Here is a 21,469-nt window from a genome sequence, read left to right on the forward strand (position 1 = left end):
ATGCATACAGAGACAGAGAGAAAGGGAAAAAACCCCAGAGATAAACACGTTCTTTTATAATATCAGACAAACTTGCATGCACACATGTATAAGCAGCACAGCAACAGACTTACGTGTCAGGATTTATTCAGTGCTTGTAAACAGTTAACATATTTGCACCTGTGTGTGACAGACTGATCCCGAGCAGCTCTCTTGAGTAAAAGTCTACTTCACAACCCTCTTCAGGACAATTAGACCCAAAGGGTCACTACAAACCATCTTCCACTCTTACTATAGCACACACGAGCACAGATGCACACATGCCAGCTACTTTCCCATGCAAAAACTCGTGACCACAGTTATAGCACACAGATTAATCAGTATGGAGAGAGAGAGACATGCAGTTTTCACAAACCGTGTCTTTAGAGTGCCCCATTAGGAAGAAATAGGGGGAGCTTAGTGTGTCACCTTTCATGCACATGGAGAGGTTGGGAGGTACCATTCCTGAGGGAAGGCAAGTAAAAGCCTATACCAATCATTAGACTTAAAGCAGAGGGGTTACAACACACGAAGGCTTGAGAGTCGCTCGTTACCATCTACTGTTTAATCAAAGTAGGCTTTCAGATATTAGTCAAGGAGTAAAAAGTGGACAGATATTAATGCATGTTAATGTGTTCTTGAGTTAAGTTGAAGAGCAAACAGTAAATCTTTAGTAAGAGTGTAAACAATGAGACTCCTTCTCTTTGTAAGGAAAACTCACCATATTCTGGCACCTGTCCTGTGCCTCTCTTTAGCAGCAGCCTGACCCGCCTGCCTCCCGCTTTGATGAGTTCAATGGCGCGGGCGTGAGTCATGTCCCTGGTGCTGTCCCCGTTAATCTCTATGATCTGATCTCCAACCTGGACGAGACACACACAGGACCGGGTCAGTTTCTGCCAGCCTCGGTTTATCCACAGCAGAGTAACTTTTCTTCTGTTGGGGAACCTCCACTGAGCAACTTGGGAATGAGCGCCATTAAGAGCCTTGTTCAAGTACATTTCAACACGAGTGGTTAAGAGTGAGCATCCCAGCAAAGGTTTACTCAATTCACATGCATTCATACTTACTCACTTGAGCAGAAGGAAAAATCCATGCTGTGTTAAACTTTTAACCACCTCTAAATTTTAACAAGCACGCTGAGTGATATTATGTGACACGACCATTTAGATGGATGTGTGTGTGTGTGTGTGTGTGTGTGTGTGTGTGTGTGTGTGTGTTTGACTTACTTTGGATTAATCAGACTTACTTTTTCCATTTTCAAAAACAAAACAGAGCCATTACTATTCACCAACTGTAATCCCAACCATCTGCCAAATAGTGCTTTCACTCTTGTTGTGGTTTTCCTTATCTCACCCTCATCCTTCCATTTCGTATAGCAGGACCATCCTCTGCAAGGCGCAACACAAACAGGTCCATCTTGTACTCTCTGCCTCCTCGAATACTGAAGCCAAAACCTTTAGCGCTTTTCTCGAGCTCCACTGTAAAGTAATCATAGTCCTGCAGAAAAAAATGTAGACGATTTACAACAGAAAAAATAAAATATGCGATTTCTATGTGAAAAGCAATGATTATGATAAATATAATTGCAATAAGTTACAAACCTGCATACAAATGAAGGATGTACGGTCAACATAAGCAGACAGTTCTTGGTCAAGCTCTACCTGTGGTCTGAAGTCAGCTGGGATCCCTAGAGGGAACTGTGCAGCTGCAGGGTGCTGTCTAAAATCCAGCAGACCAGGTGGGTGTCTGTAGTCCAGTGTTGGTGGCTGGCGATAATCAGTCACTGGTGGATGACGGTAATCTACCGGCGGTTGCCGGTAGTCAGTGAATGGAGGATGGCGGAAGTCAGGTTTGACATCCTGTCTTGCTTTTACCTCTGACCTGGCATGAGAATGAAAAGTTGACAAAAATCTGAGCAGCGAGGTGAACAACAGCATCCCTGTTGGAATAAATTTGCTGGTGAAGTAACACTGGAGATGTAAGGAAGGAAAAAAAACAGACAATTACTGGGTGTGTGCAGATGAGAAGGCTCATCACAAAATGGATAGGTGGGAATATCAGCCTCTGTTATGAAACTTTTATCAAGTTCACACTTGCAAAATGGGCATCAACCCACAGCTCTGGGAGGGCTGCTCACAGTGTCGCGATCTGAGACTCGCGTGCGCGCACACACTCACGCTTTCATAGTTTTGACACAAAGCAGGGTCCGATTGCTAGGATCCTGCATTATAGAGGAGATACCTCAAAGTAAATTATTCACTGCACACTGTAGAAGCTAAGTGGTGTTATGCAACTGGGTAGAAACCAGCCTGAGACAGAGTGTCTGACTGGGACATCAGTTGTCTGTAGTCACAGGTTTTCTGCTACACTGACTGGGACACTCTCTTCAGCATGCACAATTTGGTATCTGTCACCTGTGAACTTCATGCCCCTCCTCCTTTCAGTCATTCTGTGTGCTTTTTAACAAATCTTACCAAACAGCCTCTTAACCCAGCCTTACCTGCCATCGTGGAGGTAGAGCTGTGGATGGGGGCCAGATGGCTGCGTGACTGGGCTCTGCTGGGTTCCTGCTGGTGCAGGAGGACCAGTCACCGCTTGGTTTGTCTGAGCTGGTGTCTGGCCGGGTTGGACTGGTGTCTGGCCGGGTGCTTGACCTGGCTGAGTGGCCGCTTGGCCTGGCTGAGCGGCCATTTGGCCAGACTGCGTGCCTCCTTGGCTTGTCTGGGCTACAGGACTGGGCTGGGTCTGCGGGCTGTGTTTCTGGGTCATGGGGCTCTGCTTCTCTGAACTAGGACCAGAATGGGAGCCTGCGATGGACAGAGGGTTAGGCAAGATTGTACTCGAGTGGCAAATTCAGCTCTGAATAAAAAGTGAATTGAATGGATTGACAAATAAAACATGTTCAGGATGTTTAAGATTGCAGAAGAAATATCTTCTGAATTATTTGCTCCATTTGCTAAAAAACCTTCTAACATTTATGTTTCTGCATCACCAAGCACAAACCCTGCATCCTTTATAGATGACTAAATATAGAAGCCTTTTGACTTTTTAACCTCAGTAAATGCAACACTTTTTGTGTGTAAGTCTTTCTTTGGTGAAGTGAAATAAAATATATTCATATGAGATAGAGGGCACTGAGTTCAGGGAGTTTCCTGCAAAGGTAAAACAGGAGCCAAATAAACATTCACAGAACAACGTCTGATTTTATTTGCGGCACAAAAACACTTACTCTCCTCTGGTATGATGTGCAGAGTGACCGTTAGTCCAGCATCTTTAATGAGCTTGACAATGTCTGCATGCGGCATGCTGATAATGGACTGTCCGTTCACCGCCAGGATCCGGTCGCCCACCTTCAGCTTCCCACATCTGTCGGCCGGGCTGCCCTCGATGATGCGTCCTATTTTATGGGGCACAGCTGGAAACGGACAACAGCAAGGTGGTTGTCAGTTTTGAAGAAAGATGTAAAAACAGCACATTAGTGTTTGTATTACAGCCTTAGCCTCACAGGTTAGGACTGCAGCCACTGTTTAAAATGACAGGTTTAAATATTTTGTTGCCTTGAAATTGCAACACAGAAGTGTAGATTTTACAATTTCATGATGAAGGTATGCCAACTAAACAAATGGAATTTTGAATTTAAGCTTTTATAGACACTTAACAAAAAACAGAAAATTTCCACTTCATTATGAAATATCTCTGAACTCAGTGCATAGAAAACCCCTCAGGGACTGTTCAACAAGCACCATTACATCCTGAACTAATGTTTAAAATTAGTTCAGTATGCCCAAAATGGGTATGCCAGACCCACTTTGGGGGTATGTTTATTTTTAGGTGTGTACAGAAATATTGCAGTGGATGTTCCCAGAATCTGTAGGACATTTGAGAAGAATCCATTAATCTTCAGAACAAAACATCTTCATAGTGCCATCAGTCCAATCTGACTGAAGAATCCCACAGTCTGCTGAAAGATATTAGCTCTCTGTAGCAAAGTGTAATCATATGTTTAATAAAGCCTCATTTAAGACTTTTAAAGATGCTTTTAATACTACTTAGGCTGAATCAAGAGGAAAAAAAAATCCCCACAAAAATTAGTCTTACAAGACAAATTAATTTCTCTTGACCCCGGCTAATGGAAGCTCTGAAGCTACTGGACGGGATAAGAAACAGCACTTTAGTGGAAGTGATTCTATGATAATGACCTAATCTCTTACCGGGCATCGACTTTAAAGAGAGCAGGCATTGTGAAATTACAAAAAAATGAATACATAAAAAATATATATATATATATATAAATCAAAAGAAATATATCCTAAAAATATTTGAGACATGAAGCTAAATTTTCACAGGAGTCATTATATATGTTTGAACTTTATACCATAGTGTTTTTATGCTGGTCAAGCAAGAGGCCTGTGTTGGTTTGAGATTAAATGATGCATTTGCGTTTTTCCCCATGAAATAGATACAGCAGCAAAAACTAAAAAGACGACTGCACAGCCACCATCTTTAGGATGATTGCTCATCAGGATGTAAAAATCACCATTTATCTTTAGGAATGACCTTCAGGGATCCTGACAGATGCAAGTCATTGTGTAACTCACTGATGACGGTGGCATTTTCCGGTCTGTTCAGGGAGCTGATGATGACAAAGCCGAAGCCCTCGTTCTCCTTGCGGTTAATAACCACATCGCTGGTTTGCAGGGCAGATCCCTCCGGTGGCGAAGTGGCAACCGTGGCAGCGACCACCGGAGGGCCCGAAGCCGAAGCTGCGTCGCTACGTGGAGAGCTGTGCTGCGTGGACACTGAGCCGGGGCTGCGGCCGTTCACGGGACACGGTTCACCTGAAGGAGAGGACGAGAGCAGGCGAGATGAGTCCGCTCACAGCGGTCATTGAGTTTTCACTGTTTCCCGAAAACAGGAGCTAAAGATGAAAGATGTAGCCACTGACAAAAATCAAAACAACAGTGGTCTTCTTCAATCCCAGCAGGGATTCTGTGTCAAAGTCAAACTTGGCTTCTCTGCTTGTCATTTATGACTCTTTTGTAACCGCTTGCCCCTGCAGGAGAAGCGCACCCAGAAAGACACAAACCACAGAGCCTGCTGCTGCAGAGCTGACAATGAACAAAGGATAAATGTATGTATGATCTACTACCACAGAAAGGATGTGTGGGTGAGAAGTACACAGAGATCCTGCGCGCAGACTGTTAGCATGTGTGCCGTGTCCAAGCTGTGTTTTTTTAATTTGATGCCAGTGAAATGTGCAGCCTGTTCTCCAATCTTGGTTAAGTGTGAAAAAAAAGACAAAAACACAAAACAAAAAAGAACAGAAAAAAAATCAACAAACAAAACATGTCCTCACCAGGCATTTGCACTCTCCTTCTCACAGTCAAGCTGACTTGACCATTGCGAGCGGCTGCGTGCATCAAGTCTATTACGTATTTGTGCGGTTTCCCAGCAACCACATTTTTATCCACAGAAATGAGCTCATCCCCGGGTCGAAGCCGCCCGTCGCGCTCAGCAGGAGTGTTCTCTATTATAGCGCCAATGACAATCTGTTCAAAGACAATCAATATTAGCAGCATAGATTAGGGTGAAGGAGATGAGTCGAAGACAAGTGGAATCACACAACAGTTGCTTTACTTAGCTTGTAAACTACCTTTGGGTCATGGTAACAGTTTTTCACCTTCTTTATATCCTTATGTCACATTCTTTCTCTGTCATAGACTGCATGCTGTTGTACAACGAGGACAAGTTAGCAAGGCGTTACTTCAGTATGGGAGGCACTGAGCAGTTAGAGGGTCAGCAAAGTGTGAGAAGGCCACTTGTGTGCAAGTCTGCGTGTGTGTCTGGAGGCTGTTTTGGTCAGATGTTTGGGACCAGATGGAGATTGTGAGACAAGATTAAGTGCAAGTCAGATGAGGCTGGTGTGTATGAGGTTAAAATATGAGTGTGGTCCAGCCCGTCCCATACGAGCCTTGTCACGGGCGTCCGGACTCACAGCCTGCACGGCCTCGTCTCCCCCCAGGATGCGGAAGCCGAATCCAGTCTTCTCCCTCAGCAGGTGCACCTCCACCTCTTCGTACTCCGGGCCTGACGCACAGGAGCTGACGGTTAAAACGATGCTCGATTTTCCGCCTTAAACAAAAAAAAACAAAGTTTTCTGTACTCACGTCTGCTCTCATAGATGGCCCTTGACTTCTCATAAAGGTCATACGGGTCGGGTTTGTTAAGGTCGAAGCCTTCGGTGGAGTCAGGCACAGAAGTGCGGTGCTGTGGCTGGTTTGGGAAGGGCGTACCAGGTGGCAATACTGGACCAGACAGATTTGCTTGAGGGCTGCTGTGTGGATCCCATTGGTCAGGTAACTAGAAGGAAGCACCAACAACAGATGTTTAACTTAACTCAGTTTTGCCTATTCATTCTTATTGTTTGTCTTAAATTAATTATTCCTTATTATTATTATTTTATTATTAATTATCACTATAAATAATAGTTCAAACATGTCACTATGAAGGCTTCAAAACTCCTTCTGACAAGTATTCAGGATTAAACACATCAAATGTTTAAGTGCTGGACACAAAAGACTGTTTTTGCATTGTAGGTTTAACTTTCCATATCTAAACATAATAGGCTGAACATGAGCATTATGATCTTTCAAGCAGTAATGAATGCCATGTCAAAGCAACAAAATTAAAGACAACAGACACAATTTTGGAAATTTTGCTTTTGTAGATATTCATCAGTAGATTTGAAATGAAATGATCAAGATGTGAGTGAAGTGCAGACTTTCAGCTTTAAGTCACAGGGTTTAATAAAAAATAACAGATTAAATGGTTGGGACAGTTTTCTCATATTAACAGGCTTAAAAGTAACCAGACAGTTAAATGTGAGTCTTTGTTATTTTATGATAACTTAAGGAGATAAAAGGTCCAATGTTGTTTATGAGGGTTAGATTTTCTAATGGTTCGCGGTCACTCACAATATGCTGATTAATAAGGTGTCAAAGTAAGTGAAGGAAGCCGTCACTAGCTTGGGGTCGAGTGCTTACTCTACGATCTGGTTTATTTTAAAAGCTCAGCCAGCTCAGCAACGCCAAAAAGTATAAAAGATAACAGAAGACAACTAAAGTTCATGATCACAGAGGGAATTCAAAACATTGTAACCAAGTCAGATTACTTTGCTGTAGATATGGGAATGTTCATGCCTTCATGCATGTGAACAGAGTTTAGAACAAGCTGCAAACTACTGGTTACATTTAACAACAGGAAGATCACATTACACATTAGTCAAGACTTTTGCACACTATAAAAATTTATTAGCATGAAAGAAGAGCGAAGTGTGGAAATGTAAACCAAGGCCTTCATTCAATCTATCCAACATGGTGGAGGCATTGTTATGGCATCGGCACACAGTCAGTTTTTATTGATGATGTGACTGCCGACTGAAATAGCAGAATTAATTTGAAGTTACACAAAGATAAATACAGTACAGATGAATAATGACCCAAAATATACTTATGTTAAAAACCTATTAAGATAAAGAAATAAAATGCTATTTAATGGCAGAGACAGTCACAAGATATTAACTGATCAGACTATGCACCAACAAGCAGCTACAGTACAGACGAGCAATGCATCGTCTTCCTTTGTGAAGGAATTGCAGCATTTAGCCCTTATGAAGTCAGTGTTTTCATTTCTGAATTTGCATCTAGGTGTTTAAAAAAAAAGAAAAATCAGTCTTCTATTTATGATTAGTTTGTCCAGTTAACTTTGGAGCCTTTGAAAATGGGGTGACCGTAAAATGGCTGTAATTCTTTAAAGCCCTTGAATTAAAGCTGAAAGTCTACACTTCAATCACATCTTGATTGCCTCATTTCAAATTCACTGTAGAGGCAAACTTAGGAAATCTGTGTTCTTCTCTAAACGCTGACGGATGTGAGTGTGTGTGTGCAGATATGCACAACATAATGTTGAGAAGCAGATACCTAAAAAAAGAAACACGAGTTATTATCAAGTAAAGAAAAATAACTATTATGAATTTAAATTAACAATCATATTTCAAACTTAAATGCGGTGACAATCATCACGCGTTAATGTGCTGTGTAATGTAAAGGAGAACAGATTGTTCGGCCAGCAACAGGTACAGTGTAAAAATCAACCTGAAGAGGGTTTTTTCCCCCAGCTGGTGCGATGTACCTTCTGAAGTGATCAAAGTAATAAGCAGCTCAGGGGAGGATGTCTCTTTTTACAATAAAGTAAAAGCCAAACACCTCTGAGGTAACACAGTCTCTGCAACCAGCGCTGATCCCTAACACACAGCCAGAAACACATTTAGTTCAATCACTGTACCTGTTTGGAGGCCTTCCATGGAGAGATGTGGCCTGAGGAAGAAAAACAAAGTTATCACAGAGCAAACTCGAATAATCTGTTCCATTTTTAAGGAAAAACAGAAGAATCGACAAAAACAACTACACGGGAAAAAACAAAACAACGAAGATCTGAGTACAAGGCTTTCTTCTAATGAGATAAAAATCAGAAATCTTCCCTTAATGAGTGACAAAAATCCTCAGTTTGCTTATTTCATATTTCTCTGGTTTGACTTTGTTTGTGTAACTCTTCTTAAACGGGTTTGGTTGTTGCGTTTGTTTTCAGCATAATTACATCATTAGCTGCAGGCGAAAGCACAGGCCCCCGCCCCTCCACACGAACCCGCAAACACACACGATTTGCTGTGAAAGTTGTGTATTATCCGCGCGCAGGAAGCACGGAGAGCTCTACATCACAACAACAATCTCATCACCACAGCTCCCCTGTGACTCCTGTAAGTCAAAGACATACAGAACATTTATGCTGCTAAGACCCAAATACATACATTTATACATGGAGGAAATGTACAGTAGCTGCCTTGTACAAACATTTAGACTGAATCTTTACACTTGAGGACAGAAACGCATAAACAAAAATCCTCTATCTGACGTGGGCGCTTGCAAAGTATTCTTTCGAGAATCCAAGCGTGCTTAATATCTGACAGTTTCTAAGATTTTCTGAGAAATGTCAGGGAGCGCCGGGTGGAATATGTGGTATTTATGGAACAAAAATGTGCAGTTGCTGGAGAAACTGGGGGGTGATTGCTGAACCCTGATGCAGCTTGCTTGCAGCAGCTTTCAACCTGTTGGGTGACTGAGAATTACAGGTGTTTTTGCATCTGAAAGCACACAGGAGAATGTGAAGGGATCCTGATTATGTGACTATTTCACTGGGGCTGATTTAAAAAAAACAACAAAAAAACAACTAACACCAAAAACCTGTTTACACTACTGTAGTGCCCCTACATGTGATGAGTCTGATGATGGTTGGCGGAAATGTAGCCAATAAACAAGTCTCCTCAGTGCATTAAACTAAATCCACACACACAAAAGTTTTTTTCCTGCACGTCTCACAATTCCCAAGATATGAGCCAAAACATTTTGCAGTATTCATCACCATATGGTGGCACTGCCATTTTTCAGTAATGGCTCAGTCACATCAGAGCAAAAATAGGACGGCAGCCTCCTTGTGACTGGGGGTGGGGGGAATGGTGTTTGATGGTCACTCCACTGAATATTTTTTACATTCAGAAACCGGCTGCAAGCAGTCGAGGTGACCATGTCAATCGCAAGGCGATTACACAGGTAGGAAGCAACCTGTCTCCAAATAACTGCTGACTGACTGCAGTCACTCTCAGATTGGTGAAGGTTTGCAATTAATTGCCATCATTTATAAATGCAGACAGATTGCCAACACCTTGCAATCACATCTAAGTCAGTCTGCACCAGTGAACGCAACTTGTCTGCAACATGTCTCTCTGCAACAGCTGGTTTCTGGTTATATTTATATATTCTTGTTGCTTATATACCAAGCATTATCGTCAAAGTGCCAAAGTGGAGTCCTGCAGCAACTATGTCAGTATTTGTGGAAGAGTTTCTGAATTTCTGTTTCAGATCCATGAGGCTCTGGCTCGATGCTGAATGTAAGCAGTTAATGCGAGTTTCTTTTTTTAACATGAATTTCTGTGCATGTAGACAGCCAGAGATTTGCAGTTGTTCATTGATTTATCGCCGTATTATCACAAACAGATTGCATGTAATTTCCAGCTCAACCCCATTAAACTGCAAAGTGATAAAAGACTGACTCTTATTGCCGCCATCTTGACACACCAAAGTCACTTTGAAGCCAGCAACCGACTGCCAGTAGTCACAGACGTGGTCCTCATTCTCAAAGAGAAAGGCAACAAAACTTCAAATTCATCGCACATGGTTTCAATAACTCTGGTCATGCTACTTAAAAACAAATGGAATAAGATGCAATGACAATATCACCATAATAACAATCAAATGTAACCATAAATAATTACTGTCCCACTACATCGGTCTGCTTTTTAGATTTGTGAGATGAAGCCTAGAACATGTACCAGCAAACAGAACGGCAGAGCTTTCGATTTAAAAAAAATTAAAAAAAATCAGAGAGTGCGAGAGAGTCGAGGACAACTAAATACGATAAATCACTGCATGTCAGTATGAAGTGAAAATGAAAATTTAAATTCATTTCCTTTCACTTTTTCCCCCACTTTGAATCCCACCCTCCCCAATTTGCCCAGTTAAAAGCATCTTTGCAACCTGGAAATGTTTTCCATTTCAAAACCAAATGTCATCCATCCTAGCTGTGTCTGAGAGTGTGGAGGAGGGAGCAAAGCGAGGAGGGAAATAGAATTAAAACGCTCTCATAAACATTGATGAGCGCTATCCATGGTGCTACACAGTGGCGGCGGCGGAGGGAGGGCTCTTTGGGAGGCTGGGACTAATAACCACGTTCTGCAGGGAATACGGGCCGGCCTTAAGGGAAGCCTTTAAGGACTTCTAATAAGTCCTTTTCAGAAAACTTTCCTTAATGACCCACTGAAGGAAATGAGCTACAAGGCAATTGTCCACTCATATTACAGAGAACCATCATCCTTACAGACACATTTAAGCACATTTAAATGCAAATATAATTCACCAGCGTGTGTGGTGCAGTCGTATGCATGCTGATGAATTACAAATGAATGACTTTTAGGAGGCTTCACATGGTCTCTCTCACAAGTCAGTGGTCAAACAGTCTGGCAGGCTAGCATCACAGACTAGCCTGCTGAGTTCTGGATGGCCTTCAGATTAGCCTGATTGGCTTGTGCAGCCTGACACCTTTTTCTTTCCAGCCTCAGTATGCATCCTCATTGGTGCTGCAACATGTCTCTGGTCTGTGGTTGGCTCCGCTTCAAACCAGGATGTCAGGGGACGGAGCTGTGAACATGACCAGAGCTCTGTGTAACTCTGGCAGTGTGCCCACGCTACAGTCAAGCAGTCAGACAACACACACACAACACACACAGTCACAGGAAGTCTAGCACTGTGTCTCCGTTACAGAGAGCTCTAATGCACTCAGTCACACATCTAACATCACATGGTCAGCCTAAATCTCACTGATGCTCTGCACAAAAATTCTTCATCTGAGAACTCAAATATGTTTAAACATTTCTGACATTTTGCACATCTGAGTCACTGTAAAGGACCTTGTCCCCTCTTTCACCCTGCAGAGAAGAGAGAGGCACAGAGCGAGCCGGAGAGCTTCCTGGTGTGTCAGGCTGATAGCCCCTGTGGGGTTGTTGTCTTGAGTTGTTTGACAGAAACTGGTGAGTTTGTGAGGAGATGGCGTCTTTGGGGGAAGGTGGGGGTAATCTGCCACATTCAGCCTAGCATCTAGAAGGATATCTATTCAGAAGGATATACTTTGCAACTGTGTATCTACATGTGACTCTGCATTAATGTGTGCATGAATTTTGTATCTGAAGCAGTGTTTTTGCAAAGGCTGACCACCAGGTGGCAGATGTTGGCTCTGCACGGTTGGGCCGCCACAGGAAGCATCGCAGCATTTGATCTGAGTGGCTCACATATACATCCACACATGCAGTGGCATACCCTGGTGTATTCTGTGTTCGTGCTGAAAGCACTTTAGTCATTTGTACTCATTTCATACAGACATCATCCTCATAGATCTCCAATTATTGCCAATAATGTATTCAAAGCAATCAGGACTTGCATAAAAATCAGCAAACCGCCCAGCAGCACTTACATCAGACAGTCTGATGTATCAGGATCACTAAGAACTAATGTCTTTGATGGCTTGTCAGGTCTGCAATCATAATTCGTGCCACACTTCAATTAATTAAACCTTAGATGCATAGGAGACTGATTGACTTCATTCCTAATTAAATACAATTCGCAAAAAGGGTGATGCAAACGAGGGCATCGCCATAATTCCTCTTTATTGTTTTGATATCATCTCAGAAACAAAGCATATTAACTCTGAACTCCTGGCAAATTATCTCTGGAGAAACTACAGACATAATGAGAAAAACAAGCATTAAAATGTGAACTTCAAAGATGCTGCACGCCTCATTCAAAACACAATGAGCTCTTGAGGTTTTCTCTTTAAACGGCTAAACAACAGAAGATGACTTTTGTTGTTTTTCACTTTCATGAGCAACAATGCTGCAGATTTAACTGCTGTGTAGTTTAGTGTGTGTGTTTCTGTCAAATGGTATAGGCAGCCGGGGGGAATTATCAAGTCAAACGCTGACCTGTGACCTGAACACCTCTGAGAGAATCGGAGCAAGAGTGCGTGTCAACAAATGCAGCTTCCACTGTGCAATTTTATTTCCTTGCAGGTGGCTAAACATACAGGAACTACAAAAAGTGGGAAAATGGCTACACTCCATGCGGTCCTGGCAGTACTGCAAGAATCTTTACTTCAAACTTCAACACCATGAAATTCTCCTCAGCCCCCTTTCTCGCCTCCTTTATAACTCCATTTTGATTTATTTTCTCACACCAAGGGTGTGCGATTGTCTTCTCCCTTCACTTTAAGAGGAAGGTAAAACGCTGAACATATGCAGGAGCATTACACATGGAAAAGAACAGCTCATTGCAGGTATTGTGGAACCTCTCCAGCCCGAAATCTGTCAAAATACAAAGAGCCAACAGTCAAATAAGTCAGATTTAAATGCTTGTTTAAAAGGATAAAAGCCTGTGCCATTGTGAGAAAGCAATGGAAGTTTTGCAGTAGACAGGAAAACAGATCACAGCCAGTAATAAGACTCCATATATTCTCCTCTTGTCCCCACTTTCCTTCACCTAACATAACATCAAACTAGATTTGTATGCAGCGAAACGGTAAAAATGTAGTTTTGCAGCCCGTGCGAGCACAGTCAGTATATTCAGCCAAACAGCATCACACCATCCAGTTCATCCTGTTTGCCAGCTAGATGACACTCTCCAGTAATTTCTGTCCAAAGCACATTGCAGTAAAATAACTGCATTTATTCTGAAGATGAGTGGCCTCAGTGGGAATGAAACTGCTTTCCCCACAACAGTGCCGGTGCCATCTGTGCCCAGAGAGTCGCGCTACACCTGACGGTGAGTTTAACGCCACCTCTCATCCCAACTCCCCACTTCATTTTACATTTGATGTGCTGTATCTTAAAATTCCCTCCATGTCAAATCCCCCGCATGCCTCTCTGTTCTGTTTCACTGGAAAACATCGATGACATGTTGGTGATAAAGCTGCACTTGGAAACCGCTGAGAACACATGGTGCGATGCACAAAACACTTAGTGTGACATCTGCTGACACTTTTTTCCTGATCTGTAATATTGATGTGTATTCACTGGATGAGTCACCGCATATGAAATACACTAAACAACATATTGTTCATTGCATCCTTAGGTTATATCATTTCTTATAATCTGTCCTGCATCCATTTGTACCTGCATTGATCAAATTTCCCCACGGTGGATATTAAAGTTTCATTTTCTTAACCGACACAGTGTGAAATACATTTGAATTGTTTCACTTTTTATGACATTTTTCCCCCCTTGCCAACAGATAATTTGCACCAGACAAAATTATTCTTCCAGCTTCTAAAGTATTTATTATTCCAAAAATAAAATCTCATCTTAAGACCTGAATAAAATCCGAATAAATAGGCCGTGTTACTTGAACGAGTTTAAAAATAGAACAGGTCTCGAAATTATCATAATCAAAATCTCTTTAGCTCTTTCAGTGCTCACTGTCAACTCTACTTGACTTCTCTATTGCAAAGCTGCAGCTGGAGGTGACGATGCAAAGCAAAACGATGTTTGTGCACGTCGAAGCCAGAAACCAGCTTATATTTAGCGGGAAGCTGCTCTTGCACTGGACCCTTCTTTAATTATTCTTCTAAGTTATGAACGGTAACAAAATGTCACATGTGATTCTGCATTAATTGGAGTGAAATCGTTTTTGCCGCCACTGCAAACTTAAACAGATGAAAGAAGAGAAACTTGTTGGACTTTCACTATAACCAATTTGATAATTCTGGTTAAAAACAGTAATCACAGAGGTGCAGTGGTTAGCTCTGCTGCCTCACAGCACTTGGTTCAAGTCTTCCTGTGTTTATTACTACAGTCCAAAGACAAGCATGTGAGTCAAAACTACCCATGAACCTCTCTGTTTCCACCTTATGATGGACTGGCGACTTAACCCGGGTGTAATCCAGCTCTGGTTCGTGTTCATATGGAACAGGTGCCAGCCGTTGGCAATCCTAAAGCGGACTGGTGGTTAAGAAAATTGATGGATGGGTAGTTCCCAGAGTTTCCAAAAGCAGGATCAGAGGTAGAACCTTTCCTGTGGCAAAACTCACAGTTTAAGGTTGTTTTCACATCTGCAGTGTTTGGTCAGTTTAAACTGAACTCTCACTCATTTTTTTCCTTCGTTTGTTCAGGTGTGAACATAATAAACAGCCACACTGAGGCTCTTTGGAGGAGATGGTGAACTCCAGTGCAGTTTGTTTATGGTGCTAATGTGATCAGAACCAACTACCTGGGGTACATTGCAAGTTTGAGCTAAAAAACTTCCTGTAGCCACGTGTGCTTTGTATTCTCAATGCGGGAACGTTCAATAGATGTGCAAAGGTTTATACGGGCAAGCAGCCAGCTGTGAAATCAACATAAATTCTCCTATAGTCCAGAACAGAGCACCTTCTTCCTATATTTACTTTTTCTTGCCTCTGTCCCCAGACGCATCCGGCCAATGAGTAGACTGAACATTCTCACGTGATTTGTAATGACGCATTTTGGCTCGCTTTAAGCTCATCTGGATTTTTCTCTGTGTGAAAAGAGACCAAATCACAGGGAAAATACTACAAGTTTACAAACTCATCAATTGATTCGGTCCAGAGTAAATTCAAGAGACAGACACTTTTTCTAGATTTTAGATTAGAGTTTTAAAAAATTCCTTTTGATAAATATCACATAGCAGTTGTGCAGCTAGATGTCTCAGGCTGCTTGAGGAGCTCCCATGAAGAAGAACAGGCTCGTCCACGCCCCTCTTTTCCACTCCCCATTCATTTACAGCTTATAGTTTAGCGAGGATCTGTTAGCTAAATGCAGCAGGGTGGCCTCTTATGCATTTATATGGTACTATTGCATTTCATTAACTTTGTGTCTTCTCTCCCCTGCAGTTCATGTTTTATTGTGTTGTTCTCTCTGTGTGCTCCCTCTTTTTCCCTTAAATCCAAGCCGTTGTGGCAGATGGCTGCACCTCCCTGACCCTGGTGCTGGCGGAGGATTCTTCCTGTTAAAAGGGTTGTCTTTATAAAATTTACCATATTATACTCTAATATTATATTAAGTGATTTGTTAGTTCAGTAAGTTTATTTTTATTAAGACTGGGCAGAGAAATCTGCCTGGTGTACATTACTCATTATAGCTTTCCTAGTATCCAAAAAGGAGGAAAAAGGAAAAATAAAACAAGAACAAAAAAAGTGTAAAACTTATTTATACCTGTACCCATTAAAAATATTTTTGTATATTATCTCTTTTGAAAGACATAACTGAATTTGACATATTCATTATTATGTCAGAGTTGTTCACTATCAAAAAGGTTTCTTTAATACCTTTTCCCAATATTTACCCGATAGTAGCTTCTCCTACTGTGACATTGCACCTTCTTTCCTGAATTGAGAATAAAACCTTTGTGCAAAGTCTAAGAGTGACTTTAATTTTACTCTGAACAATATTCACATTATTTTCTAATAAAAGATTTGAAATTACTATTGTTATTTGACACTATATGAATCAAACTGAGTTTAACTTTCACTTACTGTTCTGTTCTATTTGGGAAGATTTAAATTAGGTGCCATTTACAAGCTTTTTTTTTGTAGAAAGAGTGTCTTTGTACTGGGAAACAGTCAAAAGAAACAAGGTAAATGTTGTCTCTCTCACCTGTTCCTCCTCTCTGTATGAGGAGTGTTGCTTCTGCTCCCACAGGACACTCTTTGAGCATCTCCACCACTCGTCCATGTCCAGCTGCAGCCACTGACTGCTGGTTTACCTCCAGGATCAGGTCTCCTTCTACCAGCCCCGATGCTCCCTGTGAGCCCGGCTCTAGCACCTGCACCACATCATCATCCACCGTTACTACACTTGGCTTCATGGTACCTTCCAATCTCAAACATAAAACTGCTTTTGTAAACCACAATCAATAAAAATGGGTTACAGTGGAAAGCTGCAATTGCCCACAGTGGGACCTAAATTCTAAAATCTTCACCGCACATGTTGTACTGTTTAAAGATTTATAGGAACAGCCATCTGAGCTACTTTGATTCAAGAAGACTGAGAAATTCTAAAAAACAAAAGGGGAAAAGCACAGATGCTGTCATGTTGGTGGAGACAGATGTATATTGTGGTGCAGATGTTTTATTGTACACATACAACTGGGATGAGGATTAGCATCTGTCACATTCCCAATCAGCGACTCTAATTTATATCTGTTCCTTCTTTCCAGGTATTTAAGTATGCAGGTTGGGATTTTTTTCCCTTTTTTGCTCCACACTTCGCGGAGACTCAATCCGTACCACATTAGTAGATAGCAAACCCAACACAGGGTGAGCTCACTTTGTTCTTCTTATCTCGATCTCTTTCTACCAAGTCGTGTTGACCAAATTAAATTTTCTCTCACCTGCTGTCGTAACTCTACTTCAAGTTTAATTTGTAAGTCAGCTCGACTACTTTAGCGGACTGCTGAGAGTTCGCACTTGAAAGAACACATTTAATTCCCGAAATGCTGAATAAAAATTACAATTAAAATATTAAACAGGTCTGAAGCCGCTCACTGATGGAGGAGGCAGCGTTGGGACACTTCACCTGTTTAACTCGCTGACCGGTAGGACTGTCGGCGATGGTGAACCCAAATCCTTCTGCTCCTTTCACCATGGTAACTGTTAGCAGCTCTGCCCCTTGTGCTGTTGCCCCGGCAACAGCCCCAGTCCCAGAAGAGGCCATTGACACATTGTCATTGTGAGGTGTGAGCGCCGATGCCGAGCCGGGCGTGGTGGGCGGCAGGGATGAGCCGTCCAGATGTGTGTCTCCGGGATGGGAAGCTCCAGCCTGGGCCAGAGCCTGACCAGGAAGCTGGGAGCTCAACGACAGGTACTCCAGGTACGGGTCATAGCTGCCGCGGCCATTCACCACCAGCGGGCGGTGCTCCAGTCCAATGGGCGTCAGGGAAGCGCTGGCTGCGCCGCTCGGGTCCTCGGGGTCGAAGGGCAAGGGATACCCTCGACAGAGCACAAGGGTCACGCTCTGACCGATCGGTACAGACTGGAAAAGTTTGACCACATCGGCGTGCGTGGTGCCGAGCACGCAGATGTCATTAATGTAGACGATGACATCACCTGAGGGAGGAGACAGGAGCAGCCTCAGTCACACGGCAGAATGTCACAGTAGATGCAGAGAAAACCAAAAGATCTGTTGTCAGCGGCTCATGTATGACATAGTGTGCAGTAAAAATAAAGGTGTCATCTCTCTGTGGCATCACAACAAGTTCGCCTCTCAAAAGTGCCACACAAGAACATGGCATCAGTCCACTGCCACGGCAGGTGACCTAAGTGTATGTGTGAGACAGAGAGATGAGAGAGGGGTCGGAGTCTTGGTGAGTATGATTCGTGCAAATTGACAGAAAATCTCAAAAATTCAAATGTGCAAACACCTACAGTCTCATGCACTGCGCATTATAATCCCCTGACTCCATCTCACAGTCGAAAACCCAAAATGCATGAGTACTATTATGTTATATATTATATGTGTGTGTTCAGTTTCCTTCAGCACACCCTTCCTGGCTGGTGGTGTCAGACTCCTCAGTATTAGAACTTTAGATTGCTCTGCCTGGTTGATTGATAACATTTTTTTCCCTGCACACCAATAACAAAGAGGTGAAATAACTTCACAAATACGACACTAGATACTCCGTCATCTCTGCTGTAGTTTGAACGTGCGGAAAGTTATGGATTTCAGCTTTAAATCCACAGCCCCATGACAAATACAGCTGCCTCAAATCCTCTATTTCACACTTCTAGCGGTGCTCTCTGTCACACATGCAGACACGCACACATTCCCATGAGCATGTGCGCACACACAAACATACACCATACATGTCGCATGCACAATCGTACACAATCCCTAAGAGCAATGCTGCACAGCTCAAATAGGCCAGCTAATCTCAGCCAGGGAGTGTCTGCGTGCAACTGTGTGCGAGTGCGAATGTGAAAGTGTGTGCGCTCTGGCAATGTCACAGAGCGTAGAGGAGCAAGTTGGAGAGCACAGAAATCAGAACAGAGAGAGAGAGAGAGGAGGGGGGAGGCTGACAGACCAGGAGAGAGGGATGGAGAGAGGAAAAACCAGAGGTAGAAAGAGAACATGGATGAAAACACACTGAGGCTGAAAACAGAAGTGTCAGATGACATGGTTAGATAAGGAAGCATAATAAAGGGTAAGCTGCAGAGACAAAGAGAGATGGAGATAAAACAGAAAGAGATAGAATCCAGATAAAAGAGAAACTGATAGGCAGAGGGAGAGACATGAAAGCACAGAGCAGGAGCTGAAAGCAGGAAGGAGGAATCCCAGCTCTGAAATGAGCTCTAAATGAGCAGTTTAGGCACCGGCCGTGCCAGGCATGAGGCCAGCTCGCAGGTTCGGAAGAGAGCGCACATGAAGCTTGTCCTCCTCTGATCCTGTGACTGTGGCTTACTGTGATTTTCCTAACATTGGCTTTTTATCTTAAACCTAAAAACTGGTTTTTTGTGTGAAGTTTAAAATAACCTATGGAATCTGTGTTTTCATCCTCAACAACATACTGGTAATGAACGGGATTCAGGGCTTTATTCAAGGACACTAGGAATGAAAACACACACTGGCTGCTCCGAGGATCCAATCTGTACCTCTCCACACACAGCAATGCAGGTTCTTTCCAGCCACTAAGCGAGCCACGTGAGACAGCATTGCTGCTCGTTTGTGTTTATGAGTCAAAGCACAAACACATGTCTGGGGGTGTCTGACACTGGTACACCTGTGTACAAATTGTTTTACCTGGACTGTTTGTGCTCCTGCTGTTTGGCTATAAAAGCAGATTGAATCTCCTAATGAAGTAGGTGGTGTGTGGGCTGATGTCAGTTATGGCCAATCAAACCTTTTTTCTCTCCATCTTATTAAAAGGAAGATGTTACAGTGCACTGACAGAGGACAGGGTGTACTGAGGGGAAACTGGAGTCCTTGTCTGGGACGTACAGTGCCACAGGCACAAATATAGGGCATCCCAAATATGCCAACAAGGACAAATGATGCCCATGAATTCGTATTTGTGTGGATGTGGAAACAATAGCAATAGGTTTTAAATTTCCAGGAACTTTGGGGTACACAGGCAATTTTTTTCACTATATTGATACCATTTATTATACATCACAGGGGACTTTCATCAACTGGACTTGAATTGAATTTGAGAGAAACTGAAGAAGACTTTAATAAAGAAAAATACAGGAATCATGGGAAGAAAACGACATTGACCTTAATAACGTATGCTCGTATAAAAAACAGAGACAGAGAGCTGTATATTTTGCCACAGAGGACGAACTGTGCCTCCTATTTGTATTTTGTGTATGACTGTAAAAGTCCTTTTAGATGTGGGTATGTTGCAGGTATGGTTGATGGAAAGAAAATAGGCTGCGCTACTTTTTGTATGGAATCGACTCGCAACTAAACACATTTATATTATTGTGCTCTTACGACCACTCCACCATACATTCATATTCATATAGTGCTTTATTCTATGCACTTTAAACACTTTATCTACCATTAATCCAAACATCACGATGAAGGAACAAACTGTTGAAGTGTACATGGATCATGAGGAACAAACCATTACCATTACTTTTGAAAATGTCCAGAACTGAAGTCATTGTGGAGAAAAATCCACAAATATTTAGAATCAGTATTTAGGACCACAACTCCATTTGATGCCAAGACAGTGTAGCTACCACTACATTAAGCTGCTACTACTGGGGTTCGGGTCACACCCCTAGCCCGAGCCTGGCCCCAGGATAGGTAAACCGGACCCTTTTTTTCGTCATCATGGGGGTTTTCAGAATCAATCTTTCTCTGTTCTCTCATCCAGGACCAATTTGCCCTGGGAGACCCTACAGCATAGCTCCTGGGATCACTGGAATGCGCAAACCGCTCCACTGTGATAAGGTTTCAATTCACACGGGAACAGTCAAACTAAAGAAGACAAATACTTAATGACAGTACTACTCGCTGAAGCCGCCACAGCCTGATGCACCACAAATTGAAAATTGGTTAAAAATCATTTATGACACCTACATAATGGAACGACTGTCCTTTTCCTTAAAAGTACAGCAAGATAAGTTTAAGGACTTGTAGCCAAAATGGATTGCATTTATCACCCCACTTAGACCAGGCTAACTGGAGGGGGCACTTATATTTTAGTTGAGATGGAAACAGTGACACTTAAATCTTGTGTGTGAATCGCAACAGGTATAGAGAACGAGGAGAAAAAGTGCAACATCCTTGTAACATATTGTAAAGTTATACAGAAAACTTGAGAAATTAACACAATGTAGAGGTTTAAAGTTCATGCCATGGTAACATTTTCTTAATCTATAGTTTAATGAATGTAGAATTTAAGCTGCACGCTGATATATATTTTATTCAGTATTGTATCTTCCACATAAAAAAGAAAAAAAAATCTATAAATCTGACGAAGCTGAGGCTGCACATCTTTTAATATTTCTTAAGGAACAATGATCTCTCTACCGCACTTTAGAAGGTATACAGTGTTGAAATACTTGTTACAGAAAACTACTGACTTTGACTTTTGAGGAGAGTTTTAAAAAGACTTGAATACTTAAGAACGTAAAGTAATTCACCTAATCATCCAAGATCTCTGTGCGCACTGCTATCAGGATCTAAATGGTTGCTCTTTATGCTATGAAATCTCTGGATTTGTTCTGACGTTTGTTGCTAAAAGTTACACAGTATCTCAAAAATGCACTGAAT

At 42.3% G+C, this 21,469-nt stretch overlaps 1 protein-coding gene across 1 annotated transcript in view; it reads right to left on the bottom strand.

The window, feature by feature from the left end:
* LOC100693764 (membrane-associated guanylate kinase, WW and PDZ domain-containing protein 2) overlaps positions 1-21,469 on the bottom strand; it is an 89,763-nt gene that overhangs the window by 3,148 nt on the left and 65,146 nt on the right. Inside the window, 12 exon segments of the mRNA XM_025909468.1 lie at positions 740-878; positions 1,372-1,515; positions 1,680-1,899; positions 2,519-2,825; positions 3,248-3,433; positions 4,617-4,856; positions 5,375-5,567; positions 6,014-6,105; positions 6,186-6,378; positions 8,362-8,393; positions 16,346-16,514; positions 17,267-17,796. Of these exon segments, the coding sequence (XP_025765253.1) occupies positions 740-878; positions 1,372-1,515; positions 1,680-1,899; positions 2,519-2,825; positions 3,248-3,433; positions 4,617-4,856; positions 5,375-5,567; positions 6,014-6,105; positions 6,186-6,378; positions 8,362-8,393; positions 16,346-16,514; positions 17,267-17,796 (2,445 nt within the window).

The sequence above is a fragment of the Oreochromis niloticus genome, linkage group LG7 (genome assembly GCF_001858045.2).
Source record: "Oreochromis niloticus isolate F11D_XX linkage group LG7, O_niloticus_UMD_NMBU, whole genome shotgun sequence".
Classification (NCBI taxonomy): Eukaryota; Metazoa; Chordata; class Actinopteri; order Cichliformes; family Cichlidae; genus Oreochromis; species Oreochromis niloticus.